The sequence below is a fragment of the Myxine glutinosa genome, chromosome 8 (genome assembly GCF_964187855.1).
Source record: "Myxine glutinosa chromosome 8, kmMyxGlut1.1, whole genome shotgun sequence".
In the NCBI taxonomy this organism is placed as follows: Eukaryota; Metazoa; Chordata; class Myxini; order Myxiniformes; family Myxinidae; genus Myxine; species Myxine glutinosa.
In genome coordinates this window covers 91,792,316-91,817,671 of record NC_136268.1, presented here as the reverse complement: position 1 = coordinate 91,817,671, position 25,356 = coordinate 91,792,316, and the positions used below count along the sequence as shown (strand labels likewise).

Sequence of the window (25,356 nt, the reverse complement as noted above, 5' to 3'; positions counted from 1 at the left end):
GCGGTCACAGACAAACAAACACACACACAGACATACACACACACACACACACACACAGAGATTAGTGGAATTATAGATAGATTATATCACCTTTATCTATCAATATTGTTGAAATGAAGATCAAATAGCTGTATGTTGAAACATGTTGAAAAGTCAAAACGTTACATGGGGTGTACTTACTTTGTCACGTGACTGTATATGTGTGTATATATACTAGGACGTGCCCGTACGTGGCGTACCCGTAACCGTACCGTACCCGGTACCGTACCCGTACCGTACCCGTACCCGTGACGTGCCCGTAATGAATATGTACAAAATATAAATATGTATGTACTACAATCGATCGTACCTTACAACAATCAACACAGATTGCAACGTCAAATAAATGAATACGCTCTCAAATGTGCCGTCCAAGGCAGTGTCTGCTCGCCACGTTCAGCATCAGTTCAGCGTCACTATGACTATCCGTAAGTCCGGAAGTGACGTCCTCATTTGACTGTCCGGAAGGTCGCATATCGCAGGAAAGCGAAAGAATCGCAAATTAGTTTTAATTAGTTTTAAAACATCGTTTAACGCCAACATAGCGCCAACATAGTTTGCCGACGGGAAATAAATGAATACGCTCTCAAATGTGCCATCCGAGGCAGAGTGTGTTCGCCACGTTCGGCACACGTGATAGCTCGCTGCTCTCTGATTGGTTGAATCGTTTTTTGGACATAGCTCGGTAACTACTTCTGCGATTAATTTAAAACCTTGAAAAGGCACATCCTCGGGTCCCCAGCAATATACCTGGCAAGTTTCAAGTATATCGGACCCGTGGTTGTCGAGAAACAGCGGTCACAGACAAACAAACACACACACAGACACACACACACACACACAGACACACACACACACACACACACAGAGATTGCTGGAATTATAGATAGATATATGTATGTATATATATATATGTATGTATATATATATATGTATATATATATATATGTGTATATATATATATATATATATATATATATATATATATATATTGCTACGGTTTTGAGATTTGCACATATGGATCATTAAAAGTTAAAGGGTTGCCCCCCATAGTTAGTCCACAAGCAACACGTAGGCCACCTTGTAGTATTAATTATGTCATAGTATGTGTAAGAATAGGCCATTTCCCCGAGTAATATCTGCGTTGTGTAAAGACATGAGTTTAGGTCCCGCTCATTTTTGCGTCCACCCTCCAATTCCACCTCAATGGGCATAATTTATCCCGCGCCCCATTTGGCTGACCCACTCAGTTTGTTATGCTTTGGGTGCCCGCAGCATTTGTTACGCTTTGGCTGCCCGCAGCATTTGCTGCCCTTTGCTCGCTCACTAGTCGAGTAACACGAGGTAGGCCTAAGAAGGAGGAGCGCGGGGTCCGGGTGGGGCGGCGTCAAGGTGGAGCGTCAGAGGCGATGACGGTAAGAGCCACCAGCCAACCAGGGCTCTAACGGCATGGCATGACAGGGCGTGGTGAAGCGCTTCTGGTAAGTGCGAGAAGGTTCGCAGGGCGTGCCTATAAAAGTCACTGCACAAAGCCCTTGAACAGGACTGATTGGGAGGACTGATTGAGGAGGACTCGCAAAGGACTTATGAAGAGGACTGATTGGGAGGACTGATTGGGAGGACTGATTGAGTAGGACTCTCAAAGGACTGCGCAGGACGGTTGAGAAGGACTAGTGCTGGAGGACTCGCGTGCACTCGGCATTGGTGAAAAGACTTGTGTGGAGAGAACTTGACTCGCATCACTCGCTTTGGAGGCATTGAACTGTAACTCGCGCAGTATAACGTACGCGCCAGAGGAGAGGAAGAAGAGGCGTTGAGTACACGGCTGCAACCAGATGCGCCGGTGGCGTATAGTGCCTTCCTCAGCCACGCGAGTAAACGCGGCAATAGCCGCCAGTGATCACCGCTAACCGCCGAAGTCCGCTCCCTACCAAATCGCCCTGTATTAACCCTTGTGCGTCAAATGACACGCGGAGAGCTCCTGCCCCTCTACTTACCATCTGCACGGGACGAGCCGGAGTCCGGAGGGAGCTGCACGAGAGCCATCCTTGGACGCGGACCATCATCCTGCAGCTGCAAGCCCCGTGTGAGTGTGTCTGTGTGTGAGACGGGCCCGTTTGTCCTGGGTAGTAAGTTAAGACTGTTTTAAGGCTGCACTGTGTCCCTTTTTTCTGAACCATTGTAAAAAGTGTAAATAAACCTGTTCTTCCTTTTCTTCTGAAGTCGACCGCTTTTGTGATTTACCCATTGACTAAGCGTGGCACGAATAAGATCGCTAGAACCGGGGTCACCATATAAATGGCACAGATCGCGTGTACGCATCGCTCGGCGTCTCAACACGCGTGATTCATGCGGGGCTTATTTCCTCATTTCAGGGCAGCGCGAGTAATTAGGTAATAGCGATTCTAGTCCTAATACCCTGTTTCGCGCTGTCCGGGAAGGACGTCATAGGTCCCGGGTCCCGTCGGCCAGTCAAAGACAAGGGGACTAATCCCCCCTTGGTAAGGGGAGAAGGCCGGCGACGAGATCCGTAACAATATATATATATATATACATATATGTATATATATATATATATATATATATATATATATATATATATATATATATATGACAATATGTATATATATATACTAGGAAGAGTACCCGTCCCAAATTATGGGAAAAGCTCGCAAAAGTATCCCACTACTCTCTCTCCCTCCCCTTCTATCCCTCGCTCCCATCCTCTTTCTCCCCCACTCCTTCCTCCACTCCTCTCCCTCCCCCACTCCCCTCACATCCCGCTCCCCTTTTCCCTCACATCCCGCTCTCTCTCCCATTCCCTCCCTCACATCCCGCTTCCCCGTCTCCCCTTTACATGTCTGTGCTCTATCCTTTTTAAACGGATTTAATTTCCTTTTCAGTTTTCTTTTTGCTTTCGCTATTCACTTTAAGTTGTTACTTATAATGTTTCATGAGTGGTTTGATCGTTTTTGTCGAATTTATACTGCTTATTTTGCTGTGTATGTGTTTACTGTGTGTTTCTAGTTCCATCTTGTTTTGTAAATCATGCAAATTTGTGGGTAATAATCGGATTTTTTGTGCATATTTGGGGCCTGGTTAGCCTGGAGGGCTACCCAATCTCCTCGGCGGTCTTTTGGTTATTTACGATCGTTCTTTCGCTGTGTTACCTTTTTTTTCTTTCCACCCCATACTTCCTCCCGAACCTCTTACCCTTTGTTTGATGTCTTAAATACAACTAAAACAATGTGACTGTGTCGCCAATATGCCTCCAGACATAGTCCCACAATGGGTAGATGCCCTCGTTCACTGTACTAAAAATAAACAAGTTTGATTTAAATCCCTTCAGCTCTTTTCAAGTATCACATTTTCACCAGCCATGACAGGTTTCACATCGATCGGTGATGCAGTTTCAGACATTTTTGGCTGTTATACCACTTCACTTCTATATCATTATCATGCTTTTGTTCCCCATTGGGAGTACTTGACAATGTGCCAAATTAAAAAAATTTCCATTCAGCGGTTTCCGAGAAATAATTTTTTCATTATTTGCTTTTAATCCAAGATGGCTGCCATACCACGTGTCCTATGACATCACAATTATCATAAAAGCATTCTGCATGGGTGTCACTCCTACCCTGAAAGTTTTGTCTCAATCGGACATATGGGTGCTGAGAAAAACGAGGTTTAGCCTGTATGGACGGACGGACAACCCGAAAACATAATGCCTCCGGCGACTTTGACGGCGGAGGCGTAAAAAAGGTGCCATTACTCCCCTCTCTCAGCCCTCTCCTGTGTTTTATGTGTCCGTTTATGTTTTTGTGTTTAATGTGTTTGCTCTTACACGAGCCTCGACTTTGCAATACAAATATATATATATATATATATATATATATATATATATATATATATATATATATATATATATATATATATATATATATATATATATATATATCTGTGCAATGTCTGTGTTGTGTTGTGTTTTATTGTGTTGTGTTGTGTTGTGTTGTGTTGTCTGGTCTTGTCTTGTCTCGTCACTGAACTATTTTCTCAAACTTTTGTGAAATCGTACCAAACTTCTGGTATGCACATATCTCTCCCGTCGGTATGTCCTTAGCGTATTTCTTTGAAAAATTTTCCAATTTTTTTTTTTTTGGGGGGGGAATTTTTTTGGGAATTTTTTTTTTCAACTTAAGTCTTCAACTTCAATGGTTTATACAATGTAATATCACGTATATTACAAATACATTTGTGCAAAATAATTGTTTGAATTATGATTGGGTTAAACCATGACAAAACGGCAACTCGGGTACAGTCATTTATCTATACTAGGGCATGCCCGTACTATACACAAAGAATTAAGTTAAGCACCCCCCCCGTTTTTTTACAACCTCGCACATTACAAGTTTGTTGTCGTCAAAACAGTGTAATATACCCATGATATTGCTATATTTTCTGGAGAAGTGATATTATGTTCACATAAAAACATAACAATCATGCCGTTTTCAATATTTTATTCTGAATAATTTAAGGTGAAATTTTTTGGGAATTTTAGGCATATTTTCACCTCAATTTAAGTATGGAGCTATAGGTCCATCACGGACAGTGTGGATGACGTTTATGTTTTCTAACGTACAGTCATTGTTCTGAGAAGACCTCTAGCGATCTTTGCGTCAATAACGTGTGTAGGACCCACGTGATCGGATCACTGACTCAACCCTACGTCTCATAGACCCTGTAAGCCGTCGTATGCGTTGCTGTAGCAGGTTGAACCCCCTCGAGCACGTTTGGGACATGTTGGGACGACAAATTGCGAAGATGGTCCCTCCAATAGCCAATCTGGATGAATTGGAACGTGCATTACATCGGGAATGGAACAACCTGCCACAGCAACGCATACGACGGCTTACAGGGTCTATGAGACGTAGGGTTGAGTCAGTGATCCGATCACGTGGGTCCTACACACGTTATTGACGCAAAGATCGCTAGAGGTCTTCTCAGAACAATGACTGTACGTTAGAAAACATAAACGTCATCCACACTGTCCGTGATGGACCTATAGCTCCATACTTAAATTGAGGTGAAAATATGCCTAAAATTCCCAAAAAATTTCACCTTAAATTATTCAGAATAAAATATTGAAAACGGCATGATTGTTATGTTTTTATGTGACCATAATATCACGTCTCCAGAAAATATAGCAATATCATGGGTATATTACACTGTTTTGATGACAACAAACTTGTAATGTGCGAGGTTGTAAAAAAACGGGGGGGGTGCTTAACTTAATTCTTTGTGTATATATCTATATCTAAAATTATATCCCCCCCCCTCTATTTACATGAAATGGTTTGGTCCAAAGCGAACGGCTTGCGAGTACGGTGACAATCCCCCCCCTCTATTTACATGAAATGGTTTGGTCCAAAGCGAACGGCTTGCGGAGTTTGGTAAAGAAATCGCCATAGCATGCACAAACGCGCAGGAAAGCGAAAGAATCGCAAATTAGTTTTAATTAGTTTTAAAACATCGTTTAACGCCAACATAGCGGCAACATAGTTTGCCAACGTGAAATAAATGAATACGCTCTCAAATGTGCCGTCCGAGGCAGAGTCTGTTCGCCACGTTCGGCACACGTGATAGCTCGCTGCTCTCTGATTGGTTGAATCGTTTTTTGGACATAGCTCGGTAACTACTTGTCCGATTAATTTCAAACCTTGAAAAGGCACATCCTCGGGTCCCCAGCAATATACCTGGCAAGTTGCAAGTATATCGGACCCGTGGTTGTCGAGAAACAGCGGTCACAGACAAACAAACACACACACAGACATACACACACACACACACACACACACACAGAGATTAGTGGAATTATAGATAGATATCTACACATCTGGGCAGTGTCTGTGTTGTCACTTAACGACTCCCTCAAACTTTTGTTTCCGTGGTTGTGAAGTGTTTTTAATAACGTTGTGGTGGTTTTGAATCACGTGGTGGTGAGGTATTTTGAATTATGTGGTGGTGAGGTGTTTTTAAATGACGTGGTGGTGAGGTGTTTTTAAATCACATGGTGGTGAGGTGTTTTGAATTACGTGGTGGTGAGGTATTTATAATTACTAGGGCATGCCCGTACTATATCTATATCTAAAATTATATCCCCCCCCTCTATTTACATGAAATGGTTTGGTCCAAAGCGAACGGCTTGCGAGTACGGTGACAATCCCCCCCCTCTATTTACATGAAATGGTTTGGTCCAAAGCGAACGGCTTGCGGAGTTTGGTAAAGAAATCGCCATAGCATGCACAAACGCGCAGGAAAGCGAAAGAATCGCAAATTAGTTTTAATTAGTTTTAAAACATCGTTTAACGCCAACATAGCGGCAACATAGTTTGCCAACGTGAAATAAATGAATACGCTCTCAAATGTGCCGTCCGAGGCAGAGTCTGTTCGCCACGTTCGGCACACGTGATAGCTCGCTGCTCTCTGATTGGTTGAATCGTTTTTTGGACATAGCTCGGTAACTACTTGTCCGATTAATTTCAAACCTTGAAAAGGCACATCCTCGGGTCCCCAGCAATATACCTGGCAAGTTGCAAGTATATCGGACCCGTGGTTGTCGAGAAACAGCGGTCACAGACAAACAAACACACACACAGACATACACACACACACACACACACACACACAGAGATTAGTGGAATTATAGATAGATGGTGGTGAGGTGTTTTTAATTATGTGGTGGTGAGGTGTTTTGAATTAGTTGGTGATGAGGTGTTTGGAATGACGTGGTGGTGAGGTGTTTTAAATTTCGTGGCTGTGAGGTGTTTTTATTACGTGTTTTATGGCTGTGAGATGTTTTTAATTTCGTGGTGGTGAGGTATTTTTATTACGTGTTTTATGGCTGTGAGGTGTTTTCAATTTCGTGGTGGTGATGTGTTTTTAATTTCGTGGTGGTGAGGTGTTTTTATTACGTGTTTTATGGCTGTGAGGTGTTTTAAATTACTTGGTGGTGAGGTGTTTTGAATTATGTGGTGGTGAGGTGTTTTGAATTATGTGGTGGTGAGTTGTTTTGAATTATGTGGTGGTGAGGTGTTTTGAATTATGTGGTGGTGAGGTGTAATCGTCCCAAATTTCCAGTCTGCACCTACCCCTCCCCTATGTATGTGCTGAGGGGTTCTTTCTTGAAAAAAAAAAAACATTCAACCAATACATCCACCATTCCCGCTTTCTTCAACCTAAATTGCTTATAAAAATGTAATATCACAAACACAACAAATAAATTTGTGCAAAATAATCGTTTGCATTATGATTGGTGTAAATCATGACAACACAGCAACTCAGGTACAGTCATTATCCTCAGCTAAAATAAGCCCGTTCCTGAGTAAAGATGATTGGTAAAGCGAGCGCAGCGAGCCGAGCCAAGCTAGTATATATATCTGTATATATATATATATATATATATATATATATAGATATATATATATATATATATATATATATATATATACTGTATATATATATATATATATATATATATATATATATATATATATATATATATATATATATATATATATATATATATATATATATATATACAGTATATACATACATACATACATACATACATATATATATATATATATATATTGTTACGGAATCTGGGGGACGGCACTCCCGTTAGCAAGGGGGGGGGGGGGCGGTTAATCCCCTTGTCCTGTTAAGCTGGCCGTCTCTGCCGGTCCTGGAAGTATGACGTCACTGATGGCCGATGGTACGTAGGGTCGTAAACCCAATTAGTCTTAGTACCTAAGTATTACCACCGGCCGTCAGCGAGGAAATACCCCCGCCCGTGCCGCAGCGTAATTGATTGATTGCGCCGAGCGAGCGAACTGCGGCGCGGGCCGTTAGCAATGACTAACCCGATTGCGAAGCGGTTGGCCAAATATCGTGCCACAGGTACTCAATTAAGAAATCACGAAAGCGATCGGATGAGAATGAAAACCCAAGAATAAGGAGGAACAGAGATTTATTATTAATTTACAACGAACCAAAGAAAGAAGAAGAACGAAGTAATTTACAGAAAGAGCAGAGACACAGTGCAATCCTTAATACAAGCTTACTTACTCCCAGGGACAAGACAAAACAAGACAAACTCACGTACACAAAGGGAATTCTCAGGCAGGTAGGAATGGCTGGAAGGAGAGAAGGGTCCGTGCAGAATGGCAGGGCTGGAAGCGAGCGGCCGCCGACTCTCCGCACTCGGGTCCACACGGCAGGGTTGTTCGAAGCAGCACGTCAGGGCTTCACGCTCCGGGCTCGAAGCGAACAGCAGCCGGCAGCTCCGCGTCTCCACAACCGGCGACAATAGGGCCCTAGAGGGTCTTGGTTTATTGCCGCAATGTCAGCACCCCCTCACGTCTTTCTCTTGTTCAGCTGGATCGCGCATCTCTCTTTGAATAAGCTTGCGCGTGCGCTTATATTGCGCCTGGTGCGTTCAAGCCGCCTGCCTTTTGGAAACGCACACCGGTGAGCTCGCCTCGGCCTTGGTTGGTCGCGAGGGCTCACCGGTCCCGCCCCTTGATGAGGCGTTGGCAGAGCCACGCCTTGTTCCTGGCGCTTGACTGACTCCTCCCCCCTTCTCTCCGAGATGACCTCGTGTTCAATGGAGTTTGGGGCGATGATGATGCCAATAACAACCACCCAATGCAACGGTGGCGAACGCCGCCGTACTGGTGCTTTGGAGCCGAGCCCGTGGCGCCAATAGATATGGACACCTTCATGGCACAAATTAAAGCATGCTTTGAGGTGCAAAGTAAGGAAATGAGGGAATTGAGAAACGATATGGGCAATCAAATTGGGGGATTGAGTAAGGGTATGGGAGAAATGAGGGCCAATATTGAAGGGTTTGGAAACAGAATGAGTGAGCAAATAAGTAAATTTGGGGACAGAATGGGTGACCGCATACAAAAATGTGGGGAGGACATTGACCGCATGTCGAGCGGGAAGGGCGCATTTGTATGCAGCGAGGTAGCGCGACTCGAGGAGCGCGGGAGAAGCGAGTTGGAGCAAGGCGCAGGTAACTGGACGGGTATAGAGATCGCGACCAGGGGTATGGGAAAGCTGGCGACCGCCGAAGTAGAGAATTTTATTTTATTAGAACAGGTGGCCGTCGAGGAAAAAGCAATTAAAAGCAAAGAAATAGTGGAAATTGGGATTGGAGAGACGGCAGAGAGAGGAATTAAATCGGAGATTGAGATGGAATGCGTACAAAGTCTGAATTCACATCCTGATGCCGTACTTGCTAATCCTTATAAAGATTTGCAGGTGCGTGTGGAGAGGAGGATCCCAAAGGTGAGTAAGGTGGTATATGGTGCAAAAAGATTTTGTAGGAGGATGTTTGGCGCAAAAAGAATTTTCGCGCGCTTGGGGTCGCGACGGCACCCGGGCGCTAGTGAAAGGTCCGTGGTGAGATGTAAGAGTGTGAATGAATGCACGACAGAGTGTGATAGTGGGAGTGATTGTGAAGATTGTGAAACAGAGTGTACGGAGTGTGACACAGAGAGTGAGTTGGTGGTGGCGTGGGTGCGGGAGAGCACACCGGAGCACGTGAGTGGGTATGTGCTGGAATGCACACCTGTGGTGAGTGGTACGGAGTACGTACCGGGAGAGTGTGTGCAAGAAAGTGCGCGAGAGGAGTGGTGTGTAACAGGGAGTGCGGTGTTGGAATGGACGGAGTGTGTGGAATGCATGAGAGGCGCTGAGACGCCGGGTTTTGTGAGTATGAAAGGGGTAGCGAATGGGTGTGAGAATGCAAAGCGAGCATCGACGTTGACCGGGGCAGCGGTTAGGCCGACGTATAGCCGACGCGAGCTCCCGGTCCGTGCCGGGCGGTGTGGGCTGCGGGAGCCGGCGGGGATCGGTGTCGCGTCGCTCCTGTTCGGAGCGTTGTGCACGATTCGGGCCGGGCCCCGCCCCGCACGGTCGAGTCCGCGCTTTGCCGGGCAAGGCGACCGGCCCGGTTCGAGCTGAGGTAGGAGGGGTCGGAACGGCGCCCCCTTGTGGTGGCGGCGTTCCACCCGGGCAAGGCTGGCCCACCGCGCATGGGAGCGAAAGGCCCTGCGTAGGGATGGTGCTTTGAACCTTGGCCCGACGAAACCTCCTCCCCTGAACCGAATGCCGGACGGACTCAACCTGCAGGAGACCAAATCACCCGTATTCATTGCTCGGCTTTGCGAAGCCGAGCTTTGAAAATGTAATGACGTACCAATAGGCTCAGAATAATGGACGATTAGGGATAGTGAATATGATTGGCAAATTGGATTGGCAAATTTGATTGGCAAATTTGATGGGCAAATTTGATTTGCAAAATTGGAAATTGATGGCAAAAGGTATATGGTGTAGAGGGATGGTAAATCCACCATTCCTCACATCATAACCAGGGCACATGAGGATTAGTTTATGGGGTGGCTGTGCAACCTAGCACGTGAGGGTTAGGATAAAATGATAGGGATCTAGAAAGATGACAATAGGTAACATGAGAGTTAAGTAGCGACATGTACCTGTAGTAGGGGACGTAGGTAGATTAGTTTGGATGATAATGACGTGGGTTGTGCATAGAATAAGGGATGACTGGGGGAAGCACTAAGCTAGAGGGAAAACCAGGTAGATCAGATGATGCAGTGTGTGAGAGGTGAAAGTGATTGAACGGAGTATTGTGAAAAGTGTGATTGTGTGTTGTATTGAATGAATGGTCCTGGAGGGAAGGAGGGTGCAAGTGCCACCAGGTGTGCAGGTGACACCAGGTGTGTGGGCACAGGTGTGCAGGTGAAGCACAGGTGTATGGAGAAGGGTTGGATGAAATGAATGGCATGGAATACATGGAGTATGGAATAGATGGTATGGAGTATGGAATGGATGGTGTGGAGTGAGTAGTGTGGAATACGTGGAGTGGAGTGGTTGGTGCGAAAGGAGTGGATGGGGAAGGTGGACCCCCTTCACGAGTACCCGGGGAGGGTAGTTTAAGAGTAGGTAGAGGGTATAGGTAAATTATGGTGGATATTGATGTCTGTGGTGCGTGTGTAGAATGGTGTTTGGATGGGTGCAGTAGTAGAGTAAATTGGCTGGGTGTGTGGCCTGTTAGTGTGTATGGTTGAATGGGCACTCCGCCACTGCTAGTCTGTCGGCCAGGTGAGGCCGCAGGTAGGCTCTGGGAGCCAGTAGAGTTGTTCAATGGGGCCCGAGGATCCGGAGGACGGACCCGGGTAGCCCGACGCCAGAGAGGGCGGTAGCGGGCTTTCCCCAGGTAGGTTAGGGTAGGAGCAGGTAAGCTCGGGAGGCAACTACGGTGGCGGAGGTGTGCAGGTGAGCAGGCCTGCTGGGAGCGCCACACGACCCAGCCCTGAAATTGTGCGAGAGCACCGGGAGTTGAATCGGGGGAGTGAGACCCAAATTGGTGAGCACCACAGTTTGGTCAATGGGAGTTCGGTTCTTAGAACCACAGAGTGTAAGATGGCCAATGGTTTGGCAGGGAAAGACCCCGGGTAGAGTAAAAGAATGGTAATGTCATTTAGAAGATAGGTAGAATGAAATCCCTTCGCACCATATGCAGCCACTCGCCAAGGTGAGATAGACTCCACACCATGATGTGGTGTTCGTAAATGTTTGGTTGGATTGGAAGACGCATCATGACGTAAGTGTGACATTGTGCTGTAATTCCATCTCTTTCTCCTTAGGAGGAATTGATGAGGAATTGGAATTGGGGGCAAATTTGGATTAGAGGGATTGGTAACCAATTTGGATTAGGGGGAGACATGGGGAAGACGAGACAGTAGTGACGAATTTGTAAATGTGTAGAATTTGGTGTAAATACGGGGTAAGGGCAAGGGTAGAGTAGGTGACAGGGGGGGTGACGTACAGTAGGGACGAACTTTCTCCGCTCGCTCCCATGCGCACCTCACCTTGCATTACCTTGTTTTGATGTGTACCCTTGCGACCTTGCCCCAATGCTTGCTGTGTCCTTCCTTCCCCACTCACGGCTTGTTCTTTTGGGTCCGGGGGGAGTGCGCAGGTAGCCGTCGTTGTGTGCCCAAACCGCCGCTGCACAGCCTGCCTGGACCGGTACACCACCTTATGGACCGCACGACTTGCGGCCTAGCACCACCATATGGACCACGGTTCTGTGGCTAAGCACCACACTTATGGACCCCACGTGTTGTGGCCTGGCCCCTCTGCTGGGACCGGCCATGATGGCCAGAGAAAAGCTTGCTTGCGGACCACGGTGAGGTGGCCCCTATGCCATACAGGTGGACCACCCTTAGTTGGCCCCTGTTGGCCATAAATTTAAAAAATGGACGCGTTGTGTGCCTTTTTATTATCCTCAAATAGGCAGCAAGCAAAGAAGAGTCAACATCAAGAAACATCGGGCCAGCAGAGCGGGAGAAACAAGAACAAGGTCATCAGTTTGTTTATTATTGAAATGTGATGACATGTGTGAAATGAGCACTGGATGGTGCTTTTCGTGCTTTTGGTGCTTTGGTGCTTTGGTGAAGTGTAATGCTCTTGTGCTCGGGGGTGCACTGCAATATCAATTGTGCATCCCCGGGCATGTGGGTATGGTGTATCGGTGCAGTGCAGTGCATGTGCTTTCCTCTCGCAAAATATATTTTTGTCTCCCAAAATGACAGGTCCTGGGTTCGCATTGTAACTACCAAATAGTCTTTGTAAATAACATGCTCCCCACCGTATGTGTCTAGTTTGGAAATAATTCCGTGATTCGGTTATCCTGTGGGTGTTAGTCTGTTAGGTAGGATGCAACGTAGCAGGCGGGATATACTTAGTTGTTTTAAAACTGTCGCACTCAAGGGTAAGGTTAATAGTAGAGGGTTACTACACCTGTGTCACATTTAAGTAAAGTTATTTCGGGCCAGGATGGCCCTGGAGGAGAGACGGGTGCTGTGTTACGGTTTTTAGAACCTTCACTTTGTAAATTTTAGTAAATGTTCCCTTATAAATGATCCCCTGTAAATATCCCCATTATTTGGCTTTATTAAAGATCGCACCCGAGTTAGTCCATGTGCAACACGTAGAGCACCATAGGACCTCTCTGTAGTTATTTCATTATTATGTGTTTTAGTTAAGGATCTGTTCCCAATAGTTGAATCTGCGTTGCATTAATCAAATATGAGAGGCCCCTTCAATTTCCCCAATCATCTCCCGCTCTTCAAAGTGCAGTAGCAGTAGGGCAGCGTTCGCCGCCCCTTGTCTTGGTTCGATTGATGCCCCCAAGACGCCATTGAACATGCGGTCTCAGGCCGAGGAAAAAGGGGGCGGGACACAAGATCAAGGTGTGGCACGTCAACTCACCATCAGAGGTGGAGCCAGCGAGCCCTCGCCAGCCAACCAGGGCCGAGGTGAGCCGACCGGTAGGCGTGTCATAGGAGCCGGCGGCTTGATACAACAATGCCCTATAAAAGTGGCTGCGAGGGACTGCTAGATGAGAGAGAGAGGAGAGATGAGTGCGATGGTCCGAGGTACCAGAGGAGAACACGCTGAATAGTGAGGCAGGAGAGTGGGTCTGTTGGCAACGACAATCTCGCCATATATTCATATTGTCAGACCGCGGGAAGCTAATACGTGCAGCTGCCGCCGGGTTTCGCCTAAAGCCCGGACGGGGCGTGGACCGGAGCGTAGACTGGAGCGGACCTCGACGCTGTGCATCTACCCGGACCTTCCTGCCCTGCCAGCCTGCCTGGACCTTCTCCTCCTTACAGCCATTCCTTCCTGCCATTACCCTCCCGTGTAAGTCTGTTTGTTTGTCTGGTGTATAATATAAGACTGTTTTAAGGCTGCCCTGTGTAACTGCTTCTTCCTCTCCTTGTAAATGCCCTTCTTTCGTTTCCTCTTCATTTTGTGTACATAATTAATAAATATCTGTTCTTCCTTTACTTTGGTTTCTTCTTCCCCCGATCGCTTTAGTCCCTTCCCAATTGAGTACCTGTGGCACGATTTGGCCAACGCTCGGAGTCGGGTTTAGTCCTTTGTTAACGGCTCGAGCTGCGGATTGCTAAACCGCTCGGCAATCTTCCATCTTGTCCGTGGCTCGAGCAGAAGTAGCGCCCTGCTTTGCGGCGAGGTTGGCGAAGGTATCTGGGACTCCATTGACCAGTCACCCTGGTCAACCTCACCCCCGCAAAGGAGCGCGATACCTTCTCGGACTCGGACGGCCAGTGTGATAGACGAGGGGATTAAACCCCCCTCGGTAAGCGGAGTGCCGAAACCGAGATCCGTAACAATATATATTGGCTCTTCCCTTTATTTGTGTGGTGAATAATGCCATAGATCACTGCCATGATCCCAAAAACATAAAATAACCCAATGTACTCATACATACATGAAGCAAAAACATGTATACTGCTTATGTACATAATACATCAACGTTATATGCCTGGGATCATTACAATTGCACTGGGCCATAGACTGACACCCACGCCTAAGACCTACCGTCTATGCTGCTTCACAAAATGACGGCGCGTGATTTTACTTGTGTGTGGAGTTGGGCGAGCTGTCCAACCAATGGGGAGAAGGTAGTCTTTCTGCACACACAAACATACAAAAATATTATATTAGCTATAAAAATCTTGGTGAAAGAGGAAAATACAAGTGAGTTGGATGGAGACAAAATGCAGTAAATTTCATGTTCATATTGGTGACTATCTGTGTTGTACTTTTTGTTGCAGCAGGTTATGGCAAGGAGGCGAATGAGTGTTGCAGTCATTCCGAAGTTTTGTCTCACGTCTCCAATCACACCCGAACAACCCACAAGATCTCCAAACTTTCTTTCCGGCATGGTAATGACATCACAACAAAAACGAATTTATTTTCCAATCATTTTGATGGCCTTGGAAGTGAAAATTTTAGAGCAGCACCCAGGATTAATTGCAGGCTCAACCCAGATCTTAAATGTGCAAAATGAGTGTTTTTTGTGGACCTTGCCGAGACGAGCATTCCTGTCCGGAGGTTAGTACAATAGCAAACAAGAAAGAGCAATCAGAGATTGCAGACCCTCGCCAAGACGTGTTTGTGAGGTGTATTTTGTGGGGTGTTTTTGTGCATTTTTTCATTATTTTGTACAACTCCACTTCATCAGACACGCGTGACGTCGTTACGTCCTCTTTATAAAACTGAAATCATTATTGTATTTTAAATATGTGTGTATATATATATATATATATATATATTGTTACTGATCGCGGTTTAGGATGTTGTTTGCCGAGCGAAGGCTCCGCGACCGAACAGTTGTTCCCCGACTCACCCGATTCACCCAGAACTTTGGCCGTATCGCACCGCAGCTGCCCAATCTGGAAAACTCTAAAACGACCGAATGCAAAGAGGAAAAGGAATAAGACGAGAAGACGTACAGAAGAGTAATGGGCTTTATTATTCACACAAGCAAAAAGAAAGCAGTCACGTTTATTTACAACACATAAGATGCAGGTGACAGTGCAAATACTAGCTTACCTACAGTCTTAATTAACCCAGGGACAGAACAAACAAAAGAACAAACTCACGTACACAAGAAGGGTGGAAAGGCAGGAGGTGGATGGCTGGAGGGAGAGGAAGGTCCAAGGGGGTCCTGCAGCACGATCGGCGCGTTTAGCAGCCACCGTTCCTTCGCGGCCCTGCTCAAAACCGCCGTCCAGGCCCCAAGCGGCTGTTGGGTGTTGTTGCTGCTGTGGCCGCCGCTTGCTTTGCCAGGACTCGTCTGACTCGTCTGGTCCAAACCCTCAACTCAACAACACTCTTGCACGTCTCCCTGTCCAACCACTCTTTCTCTCTTGGTCCAACCACTCTTTGTCTTTCTTGGTCCAACCACTCTTTCTCTCTCTTGGTCCACTCACTCCTCACCACCGACTTTTTAACACAACCAACGCAACCACTGACTCTCTCCCACGCTTCTTGCGCGCGCGCCTTTATAGCGCCTCCGGCGATCAAGCCGCCGGCCTTCAGGACACGCCCATCGGTGTGCTCACCTCGGCCCTGGTTGGTCACGCGACCCTCTGGCTCCGCCCTTGATGACGACGGGCGGGCACGCCCCTCTTCCCCGACCCGAGCACATGTTCAATGGTGGTTTTGGAGGGGATGTAATTGGCAATCGAGGCTTGGCAATGACGAAAGGGGATGTGAAAGGAAATGGAGCTTTTGGGGATGGGAATGAAAGGGGATCTATTCTCTTTCACTGGTGCAATGGAGTACTTCAATTAATGGGAGACACAGCCTTACCCTAAAACACAGAATAAGATATAACTATCGAACAGGGGTATTCTATTATTGGCTGACGTGTATGCTTATGGACTAATTATGGGATGCCCTTTCACCTTTACACAGCTCCGGAGGCAGGGGGCGCAGAATAAACAATAATAATCTATCTATAATTCCAGTAATCTCTGTGTGTGTGTGTGTCTGTGTGTGTGTGTGTGTGTGTGTGTGTGTGTGTGTTTGTCTGTGACCGCTGTTTCTCGACAACCACGGGTCCGATATACTTGAAACTTGCCAGGTATATTGCTGGGGACCTGAGGATGTGCCTTTTCAAGGTTTCATATTAATCGGAGAAGTAGTTACCGAGCTATGGCGATTTAGCCGTTCGCCGTTCGCTTTGGCTTTGCGAATGGACCAAACCATTCATGTAAATAGAGGGGGGGGGGGGGGGGGGTTCTGTGGTCGTTCGCTTTGGCTTTGCGAATGGACCAAACCATTTCATGTAAATAGAGGGGGGGTTCTGTGGTCGTTACTGCCACGCGGTTTGGAATGTTTTTCCGAACGGGCACCCACGTACGGGCACGTCCTAGTAATAATAAAGCACACAATCAAAAAAATATACAGTCCTCATATCCGCAACAATATATATATATATATATATATATATATATATATATATAATATATTTAAATGAGTCTGTCCTTGGGGTCTTTTGTATCCTTGGAGTGTTTTCGGTCATCAGGGTCCTATGGCTCTTTTGGGTCCTCGGGGTCTTCCGAGTCCTCGGGGTATTTTGGGTCCTCTAGTTTTTCATGGTGTTTAAGGATCTTCAGGGTATGTTGGGGTCTTGGAAGTTTTAAGGGTCTTCAGGGGACTTAAATGTTCTTCAAAGGTCCAATGGGTCTCAGCAGTCCAAAGTGTCGAAAGGTACATTCCTTCAGTCCATCCATACTTTCTGCAATCAACACCAGATCATCTACATACAACAACTCCCACGGTAAACCCTCCTTTACATTCCGAGCCAGCACCTCCATCACAGCTACAAATGGTAGTGGACTTAGTACTGACCCCTGATGCACTTCCACCTTCACCTCAAACTCACCACTGTTCCCGTCCTTCGTCCTTACAGCTGTGCTCGCTCTCTCGTACATTGCCATCACTACTCTGATAAACCATTCCTCCACTCCTAACTTCCTCAATGCCCATGTCACTACTTCGCGTGGAACCCTATCGAATGCTTTCTCCAGATCAACAAACCCAAGAAACAACTTCTTCCTCTTCTCCATGTACTTCTCCTGCAACTGCCTCACAATAAAGAGCGCGTCTGTTGTTCCTTTTCCTGGCATAACTCCAAATTGCATTTCGTCGATCTTCACCATCTTCCTTATCCTCCTCTCCAACACCCTTTCCAATACCTTCATTCCATGCTCCAATAACTTTATCGCTCAATACGAGCCACAGTCCAGAGGGTCACCTTTCCCCTTGTATAGAGGGACGAGGGTACACAGTTCCCAATCCACTGGAATGTGGCCGTCTTTCACCACCAGATTACAGATCTCTGTCATTCTCTTCACACCCCAACTTCCTGCTGCCTTCAACATATCTCCCACAACTCCCGTCGGCCCTCCTGCTTTTCTACTCTTCATTGCTTTTATCGCTTTCTCAACTTCCTTCTGTTATCTTCTCTGCCGGTCCTAAAACTGGGTTACTCTCTATGTTCCCATCCCATTCATTCTCTGTATTCAACAGCATTTCCATATATCTTTTCCATCTTCCTTTAATTCCATCTGGGTCGACAACGATTTGTCCCACTTCATCCTTCAACCAACTCACCCCCATCACATCACACCTCTCTTTCGCTATGTGCTTTGCAATCCTGAATACTGCTTTCTGACCCTCTTCTGAATCCAAGCGTTCTCCGAACATTTTCCCATTTACCTCCTGCGCCTTTGCTACCTCTTTCTTTGCAGCCTTCTTGACTGCCTTATAACTTTCATGCTCTGCTTTTTCTGCCCCCATACCCTTCGCCTTCTGCCACTCCTTGAACTTCTTCCTCTTCTCGTCAATCCTCTTTCCAACTTCATCATCCCACCACCATGTTTCCGACTGCCTGGGTGGTCTTTTTGTCCATCCACGTACCTCACCCAACGGCTCCCAACAGACTATCTTTCATTGACTTCCAACCACTTTCATATTTATGAGAAGTTAGAAGTGTGCAATATTGTAAGATGATAATTAAAAATTTTGTGAAAGTCACTTTAATATCAAAGTTACCATAAAGTATCTATATATATAAAACACAGTTTGTGTGTGTGTGTGTGTGTGTGTGTGTGTGTGTGCGTGTGTGTGTGTGTGTGTGTGTGTGTGTGTAATGTTACCGATAGACTCCTAAACGGAGAGGCTTACGTGCTTGATATTTGACATAGACATGGCCATTGAGCGTGGGACGAACATGGCCGAACTCAAAATATTTGACGATCCATATTTTTTATTCATATTTACCTCAGCGCATTTCAGCGAAGTACCCGCTAATCTCAGCCGGTTCCAGAGCAGCTCACTGATTCGCTCAGAGCGATCACGTGATGTTCCATTACCGCAGCCAGACTGATTCGCTCAGAGCGATCACGTGATTTTCCATCCCGTCACACGTCACACGTTTTTTCACCTTTTATGCGATCGTGTTTTGTATCGATTTTGTGCGATATGAATTAAATGTCTTTGAAACAGCTGTGAAACGTCTTTCCACAACCCTTCCGTAACCGATTGGAGCAGTTTATTGCCGCACAAAACGAGATCCGCGAAGCGAGTTGGTCGAGCCGTTTCGCTCAGGGCGATCACGTGATGTTCCATCCCGTCACACGTCACACGTTTTTTCACCTTTTATGCGATCGTGTTTTGTATCGATTTTGTGCGATATGAATTAAATGTCTTTGAAACAGCTGTGAAACGTCTTTCCACAACCCTTCCGTAACCGATTGGAGCAGTTTATTGCCGCATAAAACGAGATCCGCGAAGTGAGTTGGTCGAGTCGTGCTGACCAAGATGGCGACACGGCGGCTTCACTTTTCACGGAGTATGAGCGTTCTATATATTTTCAATTCAGTGCGCCTGTGATTTGTGGCATAGACATGACCATTGGGCCTTCACGGTGTAATTTGTGCGAGGCTTTTGTCCGAGTGAGCTTGAGTCGAGAGGGCGAATGTACGGGTTGGGAATGTACGGGTCTCCCTTCCCCCGCCCGGCAACGCCGGTACTGGAGGACGTCACAGGATCGGTGAGTCTCCAAATCCGCTTCGTGCTGTTGCGAATATGCAGGACTATGTCCGATTGTTGTGCTGCTCTCCGACCATGAGAACTGCAACGTCATTGTTGACTGGCCATCCCCTTCCCTCCCCTTCCCCCTCCCCCCTCCGTCCCCCCTTCCCTTCCCCCTCCGTCCCCCCTTCCCTTCCCCCTCCCCTTCTCCCCTCCCCCTCCCCCTCACTTTCCCCCTCCCCTTCCCCTTCCCCCCTCCCCCTTCCGCCTCCCCCCTCCCCCCTCCCTTTCCCCCTCCCCCTCCCCCTCCCCTCCCCCTTCCCCCTCCCCCCTCCCTTCCCCCTCCCCCCTCCCTTCCCCCTCCACCCTATCCCCTCCCCTTCTCCCCTCCCCCTCCCTTTTCCCCCTCCCCTCCCCCACCCTTCTCCCCCTCCCCTCCCCCACCCTTCGCCCCTCCCCCCTCTTCTCCCCCCCCCGTTCCCCTCCCCTCCCGTCCCCCCTCCCCTCCCCTCCCCTCCCCCGCCAAGCAATGCCGGGTACTTCTGCCGGGGCCCCCTCCCCTCCCACCTCCTCCCCCTCCGCCTCCCATCCCTCACCCTCCCATCCCTCACCCTCCCCATCCCCCCCTCTTCCCTCTCCCCTCTTCCCTCTCCCCTCCCCCCTTACCTCTCCCCTCCCCCTCCCTCTCCCACCCCCTCCCCGCTCCCATCCCTCACCCTCCCATCCCTCACCCTCCCCACCCCCTCCTCTTCCTCTCCCCTCCCCCTCCCCCCTTCCCTCCCCCCTACCTTCTCCCACCCGCTCCCATCCCTCACCCGCCCCATCCCCCCTCTCCCCCTCCCCTCCCACTCTTCTCCCCCTCCTCCTCGTTCCCTCCCCTCCCCCGTTCCCCCCCCTCCCCTCCCTCCCCTCCCCCCCCTTCCCTCCCCCTCCCCCCCCTCCCTCCTCCAACCCCCCCCCTCCCACCCCCTCCCATCCCTCACCCGCCCCATCCCCCCCTCTTCTCCCCTCTCCCCCTCCCACTCTTCTCCCCTCTCCCCCTCCCACTCTTCTCCCCTCCCCCCCGTTCCCACCCCCTCCCCCTCCCCCCTCCTCCCCGCTCCCCATCCCTCACCCTCCCATCCCTCACCCTCCCCATCCCCCCTCTTCCCTCTCCCCTCCCCTGCTCCCCCCTCCCCCCTTCCCTCCCCGCCTCCCCTCCCCCCTCCCCCCTCCCTCCTCCCACCCCCCTCCCTCCTCCCACCCCTCCCATCCCTCACCCCGCCCCATCCCCCCCCTCTTCTCCCCTCTCCCCCTCCCCCTCCCACTCTTCTCCCCTCCCCCCCGTTCCCCTCCCCTCCCTTCCCCCCCGTTCCCCTCCCCTCCCCTCCCCCGCCCGGCAATGCCGGGTACTTCTGCTAGTATTTCATAAATTAGGAAATTGAAGAAGTTATATTTTTTCCCCCTGCATAATATATTATCATGTGTTAGTAATATCCACTTACCACAAAGAAAATATGCAGCAAACAGTTTGTGGTTTCTATTAGTAAATAATAGTAAATGAATGAAGTAATAAACACCAGTTACATGAATGTGAATTACAAGAAACCAAAACAAAAGGTGCAAATTAGTGAATATGTGAAATTAGTTTTCATCAGCTTGTTCCCTCACTTCAAAGTCTATGAGTGGGTTTAGAATGGCACTAAGGAAGCAACTTTCAACAGTACAGCATGTGAAGATCCAAAGTCTAAGAAGGGCACACTATGAAGAAAATAGCAGGAAAGCTGAAGATCTTCTCCAATGGTGTGAGGCACACTTTACAACACCTGAAAGAAACAGACTTCACAAGACAAGAAGAGGCCAGGAAAACCAGTAAGAACTTCCCCAAGGTGAAACAAGAAAAAACTTGAAGTTGCTCCGTTTCTTCGATATTAGGTGTATCGGAAAGTAATGTTGTTTTTCAAAGAGGAATACACAGCTTAAAATTACTTTATGGTACACCTAATAGAAGAAAAGCAGGTCAGCAGCTGGCAAATTGAATGAGCAGGCCTGAACATTACCGTCTCGTCCAGCACTGTGAGCAGAAGCCTGATTGTAGTAGGTCTCCATGGCAGATTTACAGCAAAGAAACCACTGCTGAGACCACAGAATAATGTGAAGAGACTGGAATTTGCAAAGCAATGCAAATATTGGGCAGCTGAACAATGGAATCAGGTACTCTGATCTGATTCATCGAAGTTTGAAATTTGTGGATCCAAGAAACACCTGTTTGTATGCTGAAGACCTGGAGAATGGTAAGACACACAATGTTTGCATCATACTCTTAAACACTCTTTGACTGTCTGAGGTTGTATCTCAGCTTTTAGTGTATAGGAAAATTGTTAAACTAGAAGAGCACTCAGTAAAGCATATTTTCTCACCTCGCACTCTCATTCTGAACAAAAATACCATTGTTAACTGAAAACGAATCTTTCACAATTGTGTTTTTGTCGAGACTGTATCTATCTTTCGGTGTGTGTACCTATAGCGTATCTTTAGGAAAATTTTCGGTGCTAATTTTTCGTACATGTATACACAATCGTCGGTTAATGCGTATCGAGTATTCTGAGGCCTAGTACTCGTAGGCTTAGGCTACCGTACCGTCTCCGACCTTGTGGTTTTGTTTTTCTCTCAGCGGTTCGTCGAATGCGCTGCAATTATTTTCGTTCTCTGTTTCGTCCCAGTCGTTCACCCCATACCTCCTTGTTTAATATCTCTACTCCAAAAAAAAAAAAAAACCCCAAATTTTTTTCCCTTCTCAGGTCTTATTCGTTTATTTGTTGTTCTTATTTGTTCATTCGTTCTTCGTTCATGTTGTTCGCGATCACGCGATCACGTGGTTAGAAATGTATAATCTCTCCCCTGAACAACTATTTTCTCTCATATAATATAACACCTTTTTCTTCTTCTCCTACAAAAGGATGCTTTCGTCTTGCTCACCAAATCTATTCATTCCAAAAAAATAAAATAATACCATCTCTTACAGTTCCTCTTTTCTACATTCCCTAAACTCTCCAGAACTCCACCCCTCCCTCAGCGTCCTCAAACGTATTTTTGACTCGAAGGTCTCAAACTCATTTTGCAAAAAATGTTCGTTTCCCATGAATCGTACACTTTTCAAAATCCAATCTCACCCCTCCCCTCCAAATCTTCCCCATCCCCCCTTCTCTCCAAAACTTCCCCATCCCCCCTCCCATCCAAAACTTCCCCAACAACCCTCCCCTCTAAATCCTCCCCATCACCCATCCCTTTCAAATCTCCCCCCTTGCCCCTTCACTCCCTTCCCTCCTAAACTCCCCCCACACCCCTCCCCTCCGAGACTCTCCCTCGCTCCTCCCCTCCTAGACCCCCCTCTCACCCCTCCTCCTCAAAGCATCCTCCCTGCTTCTTCCCCCTTCCAACTTTCACCTTCATCTCCCCCAACCTTCTGCCTCGCTCATCCCCCTCCTCAAATAACACCTCACTGTGCCTCACCCAATCTCCATCAAACCTTTTGTCCGCCCCATTCTTCCCTTTCTCCAAGCTATTCTGAAATCTCTGAAATCTCTGACACACCTTCAACAGCTCTCCCTACCTCTTCCTCCTCTTCCACATCTTACCCTACCCCTCCCCCCCCCCCTGTTCTGTACCCGATGCTCCCCCTTCCTCTTCATTAACGGTATGGACCTCAAACATCCGGGGCCTTCGCTCAAACTTGACTGATCTCTCCATACAGGTTGCTTCTGACAAACCAGATGTGATCTGCTTAACAGAAACGTTCCTCCTTCATGATGTCTCTGATGCCTTGGTATCTCTCCCAGGTTACTCCCTCCTCCGGTAGGATAGACCTGAGCCTCATCCTGGAGGTGGGGTTGCTATCTTTATAAAAAAACTCTCTTCCTCACTCGCCCTCCACTGCCCTCTCTCCACCTCACCCCCAGGAATACCTTTGGCTATGGCTTCCCCTTCGCTCCCACCTTTTGTTCATATGCATGTTGTACCGTCCACCAAACAGTGATGACTCCATCTACATCTCGCTGTCTGATAATATGGACCAACTTCTATCTACCCATCCCAACTCTCTCTTCCTCATATGTGGTGATTTCAATTGTCACCATGCCAGTTGGCTGGGTGTGGGTACCTCTCTCACCAGCCATGGCTCTTCAGCAAAGGACTTCTGCGACTCACTGGGACTGACACAATCTGTCAATTTCCCGACCCAGATCTCAGTCAACGGAGCATCTTCTCTTCTGGACTTGGTTATGACTAACTTCCCTGAAAATGTCTGCTGCTCTTCTTCTGCTCAAATCGGCTCATCTGATCATGTGCTTGTCAAAGTGGACATCTCTCTGACCATTCTCAGAGAGCCTCCTCAGCGTCGACGAGTCTGGCATTTCACTCAGGCCAACTGGCACGGTCTTCAAGCAGCCATCAATCATCTGGACTGGTCTCCCATCTCTACCGCCTCTGACATCAACTCATCCTGGGAATTCTTTCAAAGTAAATTGCTCTCTCTTATCCCATCTCGTCTTCAGTTGTCATACCCTTCCTCCCGTCCATGGTACACGGAATCTTGTGGTGAGGCTGTTGCCCTGAAACAACTTGCTTTCGTCTCCTGGAAAGCAAATCCAACGGAAGGAAATCTCATTTCCTTTCACAAAGCCCGAAACAAGTGTGTGTCCACCCTCAGGAGAGCCAGGAAACAATATCTCACCATTCTCAAGACCGAACTCTCTTATCTGTCTCCCTCTTCCAAATCCTGGTGGCGTCTGGTCAAATCTGTTTCTGGTGTTTGTTCCCCCTCCATCCCCTCCCTCACCTCAAACAGCTTAACGGCTGACTCCGCACATGAAAAAGCTGAATGCCTCAACTCTGTGTTTGCCTCTAAATCTTGTGTCCCAAACCCATCCCTCTCTGTACCCACCGTACCCAGTCGTACCCAGCTGCTCCTGGACTCTGTGTCCTTTCCTCCTGACAAGGTGGAAAAGTTTCTGTCAACCCTCGACTCTGATTCTGCAACTGGTCCTGACGGCATCAGCCCACGGGTCCTAAAATCATGTTCTTCCGCTCTTTCACTCCCTCTTTCTGTTCTCTTCACCCTCTCTTTTGCACTGCTTGGAAAATCTGCTTGGAAATCCATCTGCTTGGAAATCAGTCAACATCACCGCTTTGCAGATCCTAGCAACTACAGACCAATCAGCCTTCTCCCAATTATCAGCAAAGTCATGGAATCCATCATTGCTTCAGATATGAAATCTTTCCTCTTCTCCAATGGCTTGATCTCTGATCATCAATTTGGTTTCAGACCTGGTCACTCTACTCTGGACATGCTGCTTCTGCTTTCTCAACAATGGATGGAGGTCCTCAACGCCAAACAGGAAATTAGAGCTGTCTCCCTTGACATTTCACGTGCCTTCGATATGGTCTGGCACCCTGCTCTGCTCACCAAACTCTCCTCCTTTGGTATCCATGGAAATCTCCACGCATGGCTGGCGGACTTCCTCTCTGGTCGTAGTCAACGTGTGGCCCTGAATGGGTTTCTCTCATCTCCTCTTCCTGTTCAGGCTGGAGTTCCTCAAGGTAGTGTTCTGGGCCCTGTGCTTTTTCTGGTCTTCATCAATGATCTCTCTGACTCTCTTGAAAATCCTCTCTATCTCTTTGCTGATGACTCCACTCTCTGCCGCTCCAATCCTCTTCCCTCAGATCGGCAGTCTGCAGCCTCCTCACTCTCTGCAGACCTGGACAAAATCACAGACTGGGCAAACAAATGGAACATGTCTTTCAATCCTGATAAATCTCACACTCTTA

At 47.6% G+C, this 25,356-nt stretch overlaps 1 protein-coding gene across 16 annotated transcripts in view; it reads left to right on the top strand.

Moving 5' to 3' along the window:
• Positions 1-25,356, top strand: part of LOC137432701 (uncharacterized) — a 131,156-nt gene that overhangs the window by 82,118 nt on the left and 23,682 nt on the right. For 9 of the 16 annotated variants that reach the window (XM_078783513.1, XM_078783516.1, XM_078783522.1 and 6 more), the window contains one exon: positions 14,778-14,888. In XM_078783513.1, coding sequence (XP_078639639.1) covers positions 14,778-14,888 — 111 coding nt within the window. The remainder of the gene's footprint in view (positions 1-14,777; positions 14,889-25,356) is intronic. The other 7 variants (XM_078783523.1, XM_078783514.1, XM_078783519.1 and 4 more) reach the window with 1 other exon arrangement.